This window comes from Mus caroli, chromosome 14 (genome assembly GCF_900094665.2).
Source record: "Mus caroli chromosome 14, CAROLI_EIJ_v1.1, whole genome shotgun sequence".
Classification (NCBI taxonomy): domain Eukaryota; kingdom Metazoa; phylum Chordata; class Mammalia; order Rodentia; family Muridae; genus Mus; species Mus caroli.
Window position 1 is genome coordinate 51405836 of NC_034583.1, and position 17555 is coordinate 51423390.

At 42.6% G+C, this 17555-nt stretch overlaps 1 protein-coding gene across 2 annotated transcripts in view; it reads right to left on the reverse strand.

Moving 5' to 3' along the window:
* Positions 1 to 1542: 1542 nt before the first annotated feature.
* Positions 1543 to 17555, reverse strand: part of Nup58 (nucleoporin 58) — a 46598-nt gene continuing 30585 nt past the window's right edge. Inside the window, exon 15 of one of the 2 annotated variants that reach the window (XM_021181742.1) lies at positions 1543 to 2203. In XM_021181742.1, coding sequence (XP_021037401.1) covers positions 2121 to 2203 — 83 coding nt within the window. In that variant the 3' untranslated portion in view covers positions 1543 to 2120. Of the gene's footprint in view, positions 2204 to 14647; positions 16728 to 17555 lie in introns of those variants that run through there. The other variant, XM_021181741.2, reaches the window with a different exon arrangement.

Below are 17555 nucleotides of genomic sequence, written 5' to 3' on the forward strand. Positions count from 1 at the left end.
AACTGGACCTTCTGAAGCTGTGGGTCAGATAGCATCTTCCTTCCTAGAGTTGTTTCTTTTGAGCGTTTTGTCATGGCAATAAGAAGCAACCAGTACAAGCAGCTAGTGCTGGGGTGGAAGCTGTGTTAAGTTGTCCAGATCTAGGTGAGAAGAATGAGCCACACTTACACAACAGCCTTCACTGTTGACAGAGCACCCTTCTGTAGGAAGAGGATGCCATCTAAGACTTTCATGGCTGGAGAAAGGGGCAGCACCTAGCTCCAAAGCTGTGAAACACAGGCAGACCCTCTTGTTAGAGGCTACTGAGACTCTCTGACTTTTACATCAAAGCCAGGATTGTTTACCATTCTGATATCCTACAGCAGTCAGAAAGGAAGCAAAATCTGCCTGCCTGTACCCTATAAATGGAAAATAAAGCCCAAATGGTAACAAGCATTTAGGGTTTAGTGACTATTGCAAGCCCATGGTGAAGAACTCCTGCCCTGAGAAAGACACCTTTCAGAACTGGCTGTCAGCACACCTGGATACCCAAGAGCTCAAATGGTGACAGACAATGAAATTAGCATGGGTTCTCATGCTTGATATCACTACATCTATTCTGTGGGCCATGGCTTAAGGAATGATCTTGATTTCAAATCATTTTAAGAAATACCTCTCCCAAGACAAAGACTGCCATACACAATGATTCCTTTGATGAATCTGAGCAAAGTCAACAGAAAGCTGAGAAAGGATTTACGACCTAGAGGCCACTGAAGTTCATTATTCATGGGAGAGGATCACGTGACATTCTCTGTCTTTAACTCATTCCGTCCATTTGTACCCAAACTAGAATGCATGTTCCTCCCACAAGGAATATCTGCTTGATGCATGTTCCGACACTTAAACCAAGTCTGGCAAAAAGTAGGCAGTCAACAAACATCTGTCAGCTGATAGAAGGCACATGAGAAAGGTGGGTTCCTAAGAGCGCACTGCTTAGTGAGTGACTGCTGTCCATAAACACATGGAAGATAGTCAAAGTGACTAATCACATGGGTGTGCAAATCAAAGCCACGGGGAGGGCCAGCGAGATGGTTCCGTGGTTAAGAGCACGTACTCTTCTTCCAGAGAACTTGAGTCCCTTCAGTTCCCAACATTCTTGTGGAGCGACTCGCTCCAGGGGATCCGGCACCCTCTTCTGTCCTTCATGAGCACCTGAGATCATATATGCACTTGTATGTGCACGCGCGCGCATGCACACACACACACACACACACACACAATCTTTCTAAAGACACAGTGAGCTTCTACTTCAAACCCTCTCAGATGACAGGGACAGACTATAGGGAGAAAATGGAGCACACATCCAGTGCTGGTGAGAATGGAGAATGGACAGCCACTTTGGAAAGTCTAACAGTTCCCTAAGATACTAAATAAAGGTAGTTACCACAAGACCCAGAATTTCTACACTTTAGTACAAACTCCAAGACAACCGAAATCATGTGTTCACACAGAAACTCCTGAAAGAGGAACCAACATGTTTGCTGACTGAAGGCTGGTGTGACAGAGCCATACAGTCAGATTTATTTATCGAGGAAAGGGATGACATAGTGATATCAAATATCCTTGAAATCACGGGCCAGTTAAAAGGATCCAGTCACGTCTGTATGAAATATTCAGAACAGGAAAACACAGAGAAGTACAGAACATATAGCCAAAGGAGTTAGAGTGATGGTGGTAAGAAATGGAGGGTGAAGGTCAGTGGCGATGGAATTTGAGTGGCCACTAAATACAATAAAAAACTACTGAATTGTAAACTTCAATCAGACAAGGGTGAATCTTATCTCAACACGATTTCAACAGTGGCACCATTAAAATGATAAATATCAGTTTACCCTAGTTGGTCCATTTTATTTTGTATCAATAGTGACTCCTTCATCTGTGATTTTTCCCAACTTTCCAATCCCAGGATCTAGCACATGATCTATTCGTTTATTCTAAACATTGTGGCCAAGTTTTTCCCTCTTCTAAACATCTTGACCAAACTCAGTCTATGCCTCATATTACTCTTCTTAAATAACGGCTCACAAAATGAGGGTCAGGTGTTCCTTGCAAAGCAGATACATGTTGATTTCAGTGACTGCTCAGAACTGGATTTTTCTTCCCAGTTCATTAGTTTCCGTAACACTAGGTTTGCGAAATCCACTTAAAACATGTGACTTTTGGCCTGAGGGAAAGAGAGAAATAGTTTAGACTGCTGTGATAGTAATAAGCTATTCTTTATTGCGTTCTGGCCTTGCACACAGCATACAGTTACATACCTCACTTGTGCTAACTTACCCAAATGTTCACTATATAAGCCGAGCACTGCCTCCTTTTTTACTGAGGAGGTACAAGTATGCTCATTAACTGGCCTAAAAGCAACACTGCTCAGTGGCAGTAATAATATCCAACCCTAGCCACACAGTTGAACACCTGTGTAGAAGGGGCTCAGCAGGAGACTGCAGAACTAACTCTTCCCACTGCATCAACTACCAATTAAGAAATATTCCTAGAATTGAATCCCATGTTTTAAGTATTGATGATATAAACCCAAACCCAAATAAATAGCAAGATAAGACCCCAGAGCTTACAGTCTAACATGGGAGATAAGTGTATGACCAAACAATAGAAAGAACAGCATGGTAGATGTAGTTTGAAGGAGATGTCCCCCATAGTCTCCTGTATTTGAATATCTGGTTCCCAGTTGGTGGCACAGTTTGAGGAGGTATAAGAGGCATGGCCTTGTTGAAGGAAGTACATTGCCAGAGGTGGGCTTTAAGAATTTAAATACTTGCACCATTTCCAGTTCACCCTTTCCATTGCATGCTTGTGGTTCAAGATCTGAGCTCTCAGCTTACTGGCTCTAGCTACCATGCCTGTCTGCTGCCACGCCTCTCACAAGGATGGAGACTCATCCCCTGGAGCTGACAGACCAAGTAAAGCCTTCTTTCTGTAAGTTGCCTTGGCCACAGCAACAGAACAGAAATGAATGCAGTAGATGTCTACCATCCACTAGGGTGAGGTGGTTTCACTGTCTGCTGTAGGATCTAAGGAAGGATAAAGAGAAGAAAGCATCCAAGCCAATGTTTCTCCCAGATGAAAGGAACCATCTGTGTTGTGAATTATGAACTGAAACTGTCAAAGGGCCCAGGGCTTGGAAGGGCCTTTGAGTGAGAGGTCCAGAAGGAAGGTCTGCTAAATGGAGTAAAGGCCAGATTGTGAGGGCGGCTGTGTGCGAGAAGTCACAGTATGGAATAATGTGTAGTCACAAGGATGGGCTTCGCATGATCATCCTTGCATTCTGAAGAGATAACTGTATGAACTCTGAGCAATGAAAGCAGGATTCCAGACTGGATGCTGTGTTAATAGTTCATTTAAGGCAGGACGGGAGAGATGGCTCAGCAGTTAAGACACCGACTGCCCTTCCAGAAGACCCAAGTTCAAATCCCAGCACCCACATGACAACTTACAACTGTCTGTAACTTCAAGTTCTGACACTCTTGCATAGACATATATGCAGGCAAAACACCAATGCACATAAAGTAAATGTAAATAACTTAAAAATTTAAAAGTTTAAAAGAAGTTTAAAGGAGGTGAGTGAAATACCTGGAATTTCTTCCTCTTTGAAGTATGTAAGCCATGTGTGGGCTTATGACCATGGCTAGAGGCAGTTTGTCAGAGATACAAAGCAAGCTTACATATTTTTAAAAGTTATATTAATTACATTAAGGGTCTGGGATGTGGCTTGACACTTATCTAACATGCATAGGGCCCTGCATTCAGCTATAACAAATAATACACATGGCATCAATAGGAAGATTGCATTATTTTTCACAATAAATCCAATGTAAATTTTACATCTAAATTATCTCAAAAAAAAAGAAAATGCAGGTTCCTAAACCCAAGTTGTTCTAAACACAGTTGAATGTTTAATATTATAGATAAGTGTAATTATAAATTCTATTCCTAGATGAACTTGCCACATTTGAAGTATTCCGTAGCCTCTAGTGGCCAGGGGATACCATTTTAGACAGTTCCTTATCTTTTCAACCATTGAAGAATTAATCACCAAGTTCTTGGTTACCTTATAACAGGCCCACTAATTAACTACACTCATTGTTTTCTGAGAGGGAATTTAAAAGTAGAGAATCATGAATTCTAGAGCATCATCAAAAACCAAAAACCAAAACAACAACAAGAACACACACACACACACACACACACACACACACACAGGAGCCACTCTGCACTTCAGAGCACTTACTATTCTTTCAGGGGACCCAAGTTTGGTGTCCATGAGCTCACAATAGTCTTGTATCTTCCATTCCTGGGATCTAATGCCCTCTTCTGGCATCCACCGGGTTCAGGCACACATATGGTGCACCAAGACTGGTAGCTGTCAGAAGGGAGACAAGCAAGCCCAGGGATTTGTGGCCCTGGGTTGCATCCACAGCCCCTCAGCAAATACCCTTCTGTTTTCCTGGCAGGATTCTGGCTGAGTCTGACACGTATCAAAGGAAACACCACAAGCCCCCCTTGCAGCTGTGTGACCAGTTTCTGGTCAATGTGGCATGCAGCAGTGATGTAAGCCACTTTCAGATTGTAATCTTACGTAGAAAGGTGTACCCTCCCCATGGTGATTTGCCTCCATATTGAGTGGCCTGCAAGCTGGAAGGCTCATTTACTCCACTGTTCAGAAGAAATTCCACAAGGACTCACAGGACTGCCAGAGAGCGGCCTGCGATCCAGCTCCACCAAGCAGCCACATCGACTCTGACTGCCTGAGCGATGATGTAAAAAGGAAATAGTCCCTTTTGTTTAGAATACTACATTTGAGTCGCTTAACAAAGCAGCTTTACGCCCTATTTAAGCCATGTGAGGAAAGATCAGTGAATCCCTAGAAACCAAGATGCTCACAAAGTCAAAAACAACGAGAACAGGAAGCATGCAAAGGAAAGCATGACTGACCGGGGAGACCAACAAAGCTACAGTTTAATCTTAAGAGCCATTTCCATTTCTTTCAGTGTAAAGATGGGACTAAAAAATGATCATTTCAGAAAAGAAAAAAAAAATGGAGACTACTTTCTTTATAGCAAACAATAGAAATATCTGCCTCTTCAACCTATGCTTCTGACCTCCCAGAGGCTGTTGCTCATGTACAAGAGCGGCATGGGAACAAACCAGCCAAAATTTCAGCACGATGGGTAAGGGCTCATGACGTCCCAGCTTCGGCTGAAAAACTGCTTGGAGAAATCTGGTTTCTTGTGGGATAGTCCCTGAGAGGCTGTCCAGTAGTGCATGGCTCTACAACCATGTGCATTCTGGCAGCAATAAGTAGACTCAGTGGGATTGGAGAAGAGAAGAGAGAGCGGGGGGGGGGGGTGCGGGGGGGGGGGTGCGGGGGGCAGGGGGAGAGAAGATCATGGCGTTGGAGAGATGACTCAGCATGAAGAAACACTGGCTGCTCTTACTGAGGACCCAGGTTTAATTCCCAGCATTCACATGAGAGCTCACAGTCTATCTGTAACTCCAGTTCCAGAGGATCTATCAGCCTTTCCTGATCTTTGAGGGCATCAGTCTTAAAAGCAGTATACAGACATGTATATACAAGTAAAGTACCCATTCACAGAGAACAAAATAGAAATTAAAACTTAAGAAAAAGTGCACATAAAACACGAACGGAAATGTGTTTGTTAGAGTTGGAAAGAACAGAAGAGCGTGCTGCTTAGGTTTTTGTCAACTTGACACAAAGTAGAGTAACCTGGGAAGAAGAAATCTCAACTGAGAAATGTCCTCTGATTGGCCCATGTGCATGTCGGTGGGGCATTTTGTAAACTCATGGTCATAAGGGCCTAGGCCACTGCGGTGGCGCCACCCAAGGCAAATAGTGCTTGATTGTATAAGAAAGCAAGCTGAGCAAGCAGGCTATTGTGAGCAAGCCAGAGGGCAGCTTTCCTCCAAGGTTCCTGCCCTGGCTTCTCTCAATGACAGAGTAGAATTGGGATGTGTGAGACAAATAAACCTTCTCCTCATACAGTTGTTTCGGTAATGGTATTTATCATAGCAATAGAAAGCATACGAAGATAAAAATTGATATCGGGAGTCTGGAGTATCACTGTGACAGACTTGACCATGCTGTTTTAGGGACGGACTTGTGGACGTGTTTGGAACTCTTGGAAGGTAAGAGTGTGTAGAGAAATGCAGATGGCAGAAGTCTGGCTTGTGATGTCTCAGAGAAGCCAAGACTCAACCAAGGCTGTTTATGTGATGTATCTGAATGAAGAATCTATGGTTTCTAGTCAGCTGAGACTGAAGAATCTGCTGTGATTCATAAGAGACTAGCATAGCAGCACAGCAATGAAGCCTTTGCTTACTGGGACAATTAGCATTGGACAATTCAGCCATAGCTGAAAGATGGGGTGTGATTAGTAAGAGACATGCATTCCTGAGGCAAAACCTTCTAAGTGTTTACTCAGGGTCACCACACAGAGGAGGACTAAGACTATGTCTCAAGCTAGAAGCAGAACTTGATAATATGTAGGAGATTGCCAGATAGTATGGAGAGCAGCTGAGGCCAGAAGATATTGGTGAAGGTGCAGCCTCTGTTGCACTGGAGACCCCAGCAAAATGGGAGTTGCCAAGACCATGGGATAGCACACATGTACTGTGTCCATCAAGGATAGTAGCAGGTATGGAATGGAGTTGGCCTGACCCTAGGAGACAAGCTCTGTGTAATATGGATGACACCAGAGAAGTGGAGTTGCCCAAGCCCTTTGGAGCTCAGAAGATCACAAGTCCAAGATGTCAGTCATTGAGCTACAAGATTTAGAGTGACAGTGCTGGATTTTTTTAATGTAACATTTTAATCTTTTTTTTAAAAGGAATTATTTATTTATGTGAGGTATATGAGTACACTGCAGCTGTCTTTAGACACACCACAAGAGGGCATCAGATTCCATTACAGATGGTTGTGAGCCACCATGTGGTTGCTGGGAATTGAACTCAGGACCTCTGGAAGAGCAGTCAGTGCTCAGAGCAGTCTGAGCCATCTCTCCAGCCTCCAAAGTTACAGTTTGGACAGCTGTAAGCTGTCAAGTAGTAGTTGGGATTTGAACCCCAGACCTTTGGGAGAGTGGTTGGCTCTCTTAATCGCTGAGCCATGGCTACAGGCTTGGTTTTTCTTAATTATGGTAGATTTATGCCTGGGATCTTCTCTCTTGGAATAAAAAGTATGTAATTTATTTTTTATTTAACTTGAGAGATTTTGGAATCTTGAAGAAGAGTTGGATTTTTAAAATGACACTTGGATATCTAAGTGTTGAGATTTTAAAAGATCATGTAACTAACTGAACTGTTTTATATTATGGTATTAGCATATCTTGGAGATTAAGGAGAGATATAGTTTGATAGTAATGTTTTTACAGTATGGCAAGCTGACAAGGAATCAGAATGGAAACAAACCATAAGTGTATTATAAAATTCTTAAAATAACTTTTATCAGCCAGGTCTCTGACCATGACAAGAGAGCCAAATTAATAGCAACAGATAATAACCATGCATCTGGGGCAAAAAAGGTAAGAGGTGGTTTTCAGGGACCTCTAGCCACTGGTCCGGTCTGCTCCTGTAGCACAGGCCCAAAGCAGGAGCATCAGAAGAGCTTTGTAAAAAAAAAAAAAAAAAAAGCAAGGGGTTGGTAATTCATTCATGAGTCAGTAAAGAGAGCAGCAGTTTGCTTGTTCCACCAATGGCTCATGAATAGGTCAGTTGGCTGCTAGAGACTGAAGCAATGCTGTCGTTCTCTGGTCTAGCCGTGTCTCTTTATCTCTTCAAGCTCTTTGATGGTGTAGCTGGATTCCTGCGGATGGTCAGCTTGCACGGTGTCGCTGGGTCAAGAACACATTCCCAGGTATTGGAGGCTGGATTCTCTTTGCTATGACAAGTCCTGGGAGTCATCTTGGCAGTCTTTACTGCAGTGGGAGTGGATAAAATAACAGTGAGTCGACCTCTCTGTAAAGGCTTCAGGACCTGGATATTCCATTCTTTCCTGCAGACTGCATCTCCTGGTTTAAAGGAGTGTGTTTGTAGTTAGGCTTACAGGAAACCATTGTGATAAATGAACCAGGGTGGAACAGAGCCTCTGCATCTGTTGCCTTAAAGTGATATTGCCAAATCCTTTTAAGTTCCCCTGTATTTCTCGGACAAGGAGAGGATGCCCATAAAAGATTTCATAAACAGAAAACCCTGCTTGGCAGTCCCACCTCCTGGGACAGCTATCTAAAGCCTGTAGCAAAGGCCCAAAGTAGGAGGACTGGAAGAGGTAAATGCAAGGGCTTGGCAACGCAATTAGATCTGATTTTTAGCTGGGTGGTGGTGGCGGAACATGCCTTTAATCCCAGGACTTGGAAGGCAGAGGCAGGTGGACTTCTGAGTTTGAGGCCAGCCTGGTCTACAGAGTAAGTTCCAGGACAGTCAGGGCTATACAGAGAAACCCTGTCTCAGGGTGTGTGGGGGTGGGGGGTGGGGAAAAGTAGATCTGATTTTTAACAAAGCAATTGTTGGGTGAGACTTTCACCATAGTTTATCTGTAATTTTACTGTCTAGTTCACAGACCCCACCTTCCAAGAGCTCCACAGAAGATATGGCTTGTGTAGTTTCCAGAGGACTTTTAGCCCTCCAGCTACCAACTGTATGTACTATCTCTGCCACAAATGCTGACCCAGTGTCTGCCCCAGTGTAAGCAACATGAATCCCAAACCCAGAAATGATTTCTTTTAGAAGCCATATTACTTCAAATGCCCTTTCTATAAGGGCTTCACATATGTAACCTGAGGATGCACATACAAAGACAAGCCCGAATCTGTAGCCCCTAGCTTAGGGCAGCTCTGGAAACTCAACAACCAAAGTCCCAAACAGGGCTCCTCCAGCATTCTATTGCCCTCAGCCCATCATGGGTTAGCCTAGGCATAGGTGCCACTCTGTTGGCCAGTTAGTCAAGCTATACATGGAAGCAGGAATGTAAGTATCATATAAGTGTCAATCTTACTTTCCAGAGCCATCCAGCTGACATGAGGTCCCTGATGGAACTGTGTGACAAAGGCAGAGGCAGTGGCCACAGGGATGGCTATATTCATCTTTGAAATGTCTACCACTTGCTGGGGAGACAGTCCTCACTTTCAGTCTTAAGCCTAGCTATCTACCTAGTGGCCTGGAGATACTGTGGCTGTAGCAATTGCCAGCTCTGCCCTTCCTTTGGAAGCTGGTAGTTTTCACCTTTCTGTCTATTCTGCAGTTGCCCCCAAAAGTTGTTGGCATTTCCTTTCAGGTGTCCTCAAAACTGCAAGGCAGCCAATTTTCTTAGAGGCTATACAGCATCTAAGAATTCTATGGTTTCTTTGCCATATTTATGTCTTTCCCTTCTGAATTGATCAGTCCCTCTTCTTTACATAGGGCTCCATGCTCACAGAGCATAGTACAAATACACTTGAGAGTTGTAAATATGTTCACATTCATCCCACTGCCAGCCACTGCACTCCTGCTGAAGCTCTGAGTTCTGCTTTTTGTGCGTCCCCTTGGGCAGAGGATTTGCCTCAGTGGTAGAATTGAGGGTCATCAGAATACACAGCAAGCTGTTCTATAAAACTACTGCCATCAGTAAGATATGGTACATCGGGATCTTTAGGTTTGTCTGTTAGATCTGTCCTGCCTTCAATGTAATCACAATCTGGCAAGCCTGGCATAACGCTGCAGGGTTTAAGATTTGGAATTACTTGTAGATGATGTGTGAGCTTTCACACAGGATTGCCTCACAGCTGGCCATACTAGCATTTGTGACCCAATATTGGCCTTTGTAACCCATCAAAATTAACACTGTATATATGGTGTCAACAGTTAAATCCTTACAATGAGCTTGTCAACCTCTATTACCAAGAGTATTGTAGCACCAAGCGGATGCAGGTAGGTGGCCAGCCTAAAGCCATAGAGCCCAGCTGTTTAAAAAGACAAGCTATGGGTAATGCCAAGATCCCAACATCCGACTCATATAAAAAGATTATGCCTGGGAGTCTGAAGCCGGTAAAGACCTAACTGATTTCTTCAAAGTTTTCTGTTGGTCTTTTTCCCACAATGAGGGCTTTCTTCCCACTCTGTGGCTTCCATTCTGTTTTTTCCAGAACAGTGAAATTTGGAACCCAAATAGACACCAGTCTCCCAAGAAACTCTCAAATCTGAAGAGGGTATGCAGAACTGAACAGAGCAAAAGGCCTGCCTGCTTCCTCTCAGGACTTTGGAGCCACCCCTGTGACAAATGGAACCTGAGATATTTAACCCTTTCTTGGCAGTTTTGTGAAGGTGGGGAAGAGATTGTTTTGAGACAGGGTCTATGTAGCTCTGGCTGACCTAGAATTTACTATGTAGACCAGATAGACCTTAGACTCAGTTTGATCCCCTTGCCTCTGCTTCCCAAGTGCTAAGATTAAAGACCAGAATATCTAGTCAGATTGGGGCTTTTTACTATAGAGTTTATAACCAGTTCTCCATAGTAAGATAGAGTGTGTATGTCTCCTACAGTCTTCTTTGGTGGCTCCCACCAGGAATAAATCATCTACATATTGGAGCAGTGTAAAGTTATGCTGATCAAATAACACAGTGCCAAAAATGGTAAAGAAAAATTTAAATCTGGGGCAATCTGGTCCAAGTTAATTAACTTTTGTCACTATTTTTAGGACTTTACCATTGAAAGACAAAAATAGGCTGCCGAATGGGGGTGTGAACCTAGAAACTGGTTCTTTAGATCTAAAGAAAACAGCCTCAGCAGAAGCAAGCCCTGACAGGTGTTGAGGACTGGGGACAGCTGATGCAAAGTTACTGTGATTTACTGCCCCTAAATCCTGTGCTGGACTATAAACATCAGTCCTATTGTTTCTGGCCCGGCAAGAGAGGTATATCCCAGGCTGTTTGATGAGACCAGAAAATTCTCCTTTTTAAAAGGTATTTTAAAGCTCCAACCTGTGGCTGGAAAGGGATACTGCTTTCTGGTGAGTGGGCTACTGCTTGTCTTAATTCTGTGACCACTGGAGTATTTTACCAGCACTGATTGTTTAATTTCAACCAGTAAACCAAGAACTTCGAGAAGCTCAGGCCCTTGTGGCTTCTCAGCCAAGCCAAATAGTCATCATTCCTTTTCCCATGGGACAGTAGGGGTCAGTTTAGGTTTTCTGGACCTGAGGAGTTAGTTATTTGAGCTTGCAGCTTTCCCAGGTCAACCCAACAGAGGCACTGTACAACCGGGATGGCATAGAAACTCATGGATAACATCATGGCTTCCCAGGCCCCAACAGCTGGAGATGAGGAAAAGCTGTCTATAGCTCCCATGATCGGTAGTGTCCTTCATGGATTACATCACAACCAGTGTTCATGTAAGGTCAACTGGCCAGCATTAGCAGCATCCTTCTGACTATATGCTCTTACAGGCCTAATGGAATGGGTCTACTCTTCCTCATTTTTTTTTTTTTTTAATGGCTGCTAAGCCTACAGTCTCACTTTTCTGGTGTCTCTTTCAATGTCTAGGCTGCTATCACTTGAAGCATCCAGTCTTCCTCCTTACCTGACACCTAAGCAGGCATTCTCTGCCTTCTGTGGGTGTTCATTTTCTAATGCCCTTTCTATGGCAAAATGCACACTGGTTCTGAACCAATTTCACCTCTGGGCAAAGTGGTCCTATTAGGCTTCTTAGTGGCCACAGCCCTAATCTGGTGGAACACTGTCCATGGGTGCCCTGAACATTCTATCAGTGTAGCAGCCAGCCAAATTTGTTTCTTTTTAACCTTTGATCTGCTTCACACTTCAGTTCCTTGTATCAGTTCAGGCTCTCCACACACCCCTGAAGCATGAGATTTCCCCCATTATTTAGGGCCTTTCTACCTCCTTTTTTGATTAAAAGAATCTCCAGTTTATCACCTGAGCTTCTCCAACCACACACCCCATCATTACTCTGGTCCCAATGGGACTTCCTCGGAAAACAAACTTTGGATGTCATCTAGGGGCACAGTCCCTTACCCATTCTGAGATAACCAGAATCAGCGGGGGTGTGGTGTGGTGTGGTGTGGTGTGTTCAACAATCTGCCCATGTGATACCCAACTTGGATTTGGATAATAGATTGGATTAAATCAATTAAGTCCCAAGAGGTTTTGTTTTTCTTGTATGAAGAGGTGATTTTTTTCCAATGTAAGAAGTCAGTGGCAGAAAAGGATCAATAAATTAAGGTACACTGGCCTTCTGGGTCCTGTCCCTACTGGTCAAAACAGAGGGGTCTTCAAACCTTACAGAATGGTTCATCTATTATGTTCAAGGGGCAGAGATTTGGCTTTCTTTGTTCTTCCCCACCAGGGTGTAGGGACTTAAATTTCTGAGAGGACTGTTCCAAGTGATGGTTCTGCAGCTAATGGGCCTGCTGGCACTGGAAAGAGTAGCGGTGTCAGGGCTCCCCAGCATGTGCTGGTGGCACAGGGAGCCGTGGTGGGGTATAACTGTACACATGGTACAGAGACTTCTGGCTCCTCAGGTAAAACAGGTTTCTTCTGAGGTTTAGGCTCTGGTCTACATTAGAAGACATTACCCTAAAACCATCATGATTTTATAGTTCTTTTCCAAGCAGGCTTTTAGCCAGCACATACTGAGAAGACAGTGTCCTTTCACCAACTGATGTAAGGAAACTGGCCGTGGCACACTCAAACACCTTATTATCTCTTTGTCCAGTGACCTTCATGGACCCACCTCACCCAAATATACAGCAATGTTTCACAAAAAGCTGTTTTCTGGGAAAGTCTGGTATTCACTGTCTGCTTCCTGAATGTCTACCTTCTGGAAATTCTTTGTAATGTGGTCTAAAGGTGTAGGCTATACTACTGTCCACCCAGTTCATGGTATATGAGTCACTTAATTGGTTATGATTCCCTACCCTTGCCCAATGCTCAGAGTTCACTGCAGAGCTGGTTTTTGTCCTTTTGTTTACTTTTAAGCCAGGTTAAACAGCTTTACGACTCTTAGACAATTGTTCTTCTCTTCTATTCAATGGAGTGGGTAATTGGAACCCAAACCAAATCATTCTGGGTTCTTACCAATCTGATGAGTGGGGTCCCCTGGCCTGCTTCATGGGCTTGGGTGTACATTCAGGAGCTCTGTCCCAGATCCCAAGGAGGGCAAATCCCATATAAATTAAATGGCTCATTGGCACCAGGCATATAGCTACTCCCGATGCCTTGAACCCTCAAAATCCACCCATGTGGGGAAGGCAAAAGTGGTGAATGGTACAGGAGACCAAGGGAAGAGAACCAGGAAGCAGTTTTACGTACCCATACACTAGCCCAGCAGAAAACGGCCTAAAGGCTGAGGGCCATTCAGCTGAACAGGGCCTCTTATATTTCTGTTCCCCTGCCCCCACCTACAGTAATCCTGAGTGATATATTTTAATCGGTGAGATCAAACGTGTTTAATAGATTGCTTAACTGCAGATGTTTCCAGGTAACTTCTCAGGGCCTTCTACCGTGACATGTACAAGGATACTCACCACAACTTCTACAGAATTGAACCCATCAACAAGAAACAGCTGAACAGACACCTGGATAGCAATCGGGGTATGGGGAAGGAAAGAGTGTGCAAATGGCAATCTCTATGAGCTGACAAGGCAAGAGATAGATAATATACTACAAAGGGGAGGAAATCAAAATCACACAATACTTAGGTTTGGGATTTTGGTGGTGGTGGTGTTGGCAACTTGCTTATTTAAAAGGGAAGAGAAACCAATAAAATGAGCATTTAAAAGAAGAAAAAAGAAAGTAAAGCCACCATTCATACACACAGAAAGGACATTTTTAGAACAGTCTGCCAAGACAGATCCAACACCGTTAGCGTGCACGCGTGGGCAGGGCAGGACTGAGACTAAGCTGAAGGAGTCTCTGCTTTTAACTCAATATCTATCAACTTAGTGATGATGCTTAATGTCATAATTTTCAGAAGAAAAAAACCAAGTGACAAAGAACCTATTACCCTCCCCTTTCCATTTGTGCATGTATGCGTGTGTGCATGTGTGACGGGGGGACGAGGGAGGCTGTTGTTGGGACTCATTCTTGTTTTTTTTGGGGGGGGGGGTTTCGAGACAGGGTTTCTCTGTATAGCCCTGGCTGTCCTGGAACTCACTTTGTAGACCAGGCTGGCCTCGAACTCAGAAATCCACCTTGCCTCTGCCTCCTGAGTGCTGGGATTAAAGGTGTGAGCCACCACCGCCCGGCTGGGACTCATTCTTGAATGCTCTCCCACCATATTCATTAAGGCAGGGTTCTCTTGGTCAAACCTGGCGCTTGCTGGTGTGGCTAGTCTAGGCAGCTAGCTCTGGGAATCCCTTCTCTGACTCTGGCCACTGCAATCAGGAGGGCAACCACACCTATCCAGCATTTACTCAGATTTACCAGCATAACCACCTGCCCAGTCAGAATTTGCTACATTGTCTTTAGCCTTTTGTTAAAAACAAAAGAGAACAAGACTACAACTTACAAGTGTAGGCAACACTAAAAGTCAATTAAAGAGAATAAGAAGCAGTAATAAAATTAAGTATGTACAACTGCTGAGACCTACAAAGATTCAAAGCAACTAACAAATTTTATTATTTCCACAATAGACAAGGCGAAGACAAAGGAGACAAGGACAGCACTCGGACTCCTCCCACAAATGGACGCTACAGTCTCAGTGGCTCAACATATGAAAATGTATATAAAGGAAAAATAACCCAGAGGAATATAAATACTCAGATATTTGCAGCATAATACAATGTACTTAAAAAACGAACAAAGCAGTATTTTTGTAATTGTATATGTAACTCTGATGGTAATTTAAAACGCCAAAGCACACTTTTTTCCCATCCTCCCCCATAGTCTGGACTAAGGGTTGCAGAATTACAAAAATATACAAATGTTTAGTGCTCAGAGACAAATAACTCTCCTTATTTTAATGCGTCAAGATGCAAATATTGAATTCAGGAATGCCAATAACTGTTATATGCAGATAAATAAAACAGACCAACAATACTTTTATAATCAAACCCAAGTAACATTATACTAAAATATGTATGTATGTATGTATGTATGTATGTACACCAGACCTGTTTTGAATAAAAAAAAAGGTGCCTTGGTGAAAATGATCCTGAAAGTATTCACTGGTGAACAGTATATACAAAACCTTCTATGTAAAAAAATTAAACTATTTCCGTGCAATTCCATGTGTTCATTCCACCTGAAAACTACTTTCACGCTGTCACAGTCCTAAGGCAATTAATTCTCCTCACAGTGGTGTTTACTCACTCAACACCAAGATCGGCAGCACAGACAGAGGTCACACAGACAACCTGACACACCTCTGAGCACTCATTGGGGCTCCACTCACTCTTCAAACCAGCACGTTTATAGTGGGTACAAAGATTTTCCCGAAAATGTAGTTTCTCTAGTCCAGATTAAGACTCAGCACATTATGAGGCTCAGAAGCCACTTCATTTGGTTCCTCAATAGCCCTATAAGAATAATTCTGTATTGAAACAGCTAAGCAAGTTGTTACTGAATTAACATTGCATCCTCCACCTGCATAGATTCAATTTGGCTTAGTAGCTCTTTGCCCCAGAACATCAGTCTGGAGTTCACATACACTCCTAAAAGTCCATCTCCTTTACAAAAAAAGATTCTCATAATGGTAGCATGAGAATATATATAGGGTAGTAAAGGTTTCTAAAATCTGTTTGATGAGCCTTAGAGCATCCCTCAGTTGAAGTAGCTCCTAAGGGTCAAGGTATAAATAAAAACAGAAGAGTGGGGTCAATGAAGTTGAATGGATTCAACACTTATATCAAGAATCACTTCTGTTTAATAAACAAATGAAGTGACCAGGCACCCTTACTCCTTTTATAAGCACTAAGGATCTAAATCATAAAGAGTGAATAACTAAATACACTAAAAAGGATAACAGTCTGAGGCAGGAGTTGTAGGTGTGTAAATATATATTTTATGTGCACACATTGTGTGCATTACTCTCTATATAATTACATACATATCCACAAGATGCCCTGCAGCACAGTTCAAAAGGCCTTGTTAAGGAACAAACTACTTCTAGCACAGGCCCTAGAGTTGATACCATCTGCATAAGAAACCAATGTGCATGTAATCACAGCATAAACCTCAGCAACAGAAACACTGCTTAGTACTAGGATAAATCATAGGCGTAGGTTGATGGATTTTTTTCACCCACCACTATCAATTGGTAATTTAATCACAACATTTCTTACATGGAGAATCAAAAATAATAGCAACCAAAACTGCGACTGGATTCTGAATTCACAAGAAAGATGTTTGGTAAGGTAAACAAAGTTCAAGTTCCAGAGTGAGGAATATCAAAACGTTATAAATCTCCCGAGATGCAGTTCAATTACTACATCGTTAGAAAAATAGAATCATAGAATGAGCGGCGCCAGCTAAGCACGGCCAACACATTGACCCGTATGTTTATCTCTTTCCTCTTTTGTTTCCAGCTGGAGGTCTCTTCAATTGAAGGAGTTGTCCTCCTGTTCCAAACCCCGCAGATGCAGGATTGGATACCCCAAATGTCAAACCAGCTGATGCCGTGATGCCAGGATTGCTGAAGTTAAACCCAGACGTACTTGAGCTGCCAAAGCCTTATGTTCAGGGAAGAAAATATTCAAATGAGAAGTTAAGTCACAAAAACAAATATAAAAAACAGGGATGAGTGGGAATTTCTATCTGTGAATACACAATTTGTAAGAGTAGAAAATGCCTATAGCCCTTGAATTTCTAACAAGGAGCTTTAAAGAAAAATAATTTAGCTAACAGCTAAAGAGTGTCTTGAAAGACAGAGGAAGCTAGCATAGATAACTAAAATATACAGGAAAATTCAAGCTACCAGAAACTTTCTTGTCTGTATTGTAACATGTTTTATGTGCACATACAATTGTGTATTATTCTGTATATAATTATATATGAGAATAAAATTACATTACCTACATATTATGTCAGTGTCTTCTTACTCAGACTCACCAAAAACATTTTAGGAAACACACTCAAGGCATCTGGGCCTGCCCTTAAATCCCAAGCCTTCCAAGAAAACCTCAACCCACCTCAATGTTCAAGAGAATGCAAACAATGTGTATAATAAGAGTATTTATAATTAAGAGCAAGTGTTCTGGATGCCTGGTTACCTGACAACAGTATTTTGATTCTAGTCCTGATACTACTGATTACAAATCTTACTCCACTGGCACTATTGACTTTAAATACTACTAAAGTAAGTGGAATTTCCTACATTTGAACACATTTCTTGAACAGTGTCATACCACTATTTTAGATATATTATTTATTCTTACATATTACACATCAGGAAAGTCAGTATTTACACATATAAAATAAGTGGAAAGGTAAACAAAATTCTGGGTTTTCTACTAGAAGTAGATTATACCTACTTAAAAATGAACACAGAGCCAAGCTAA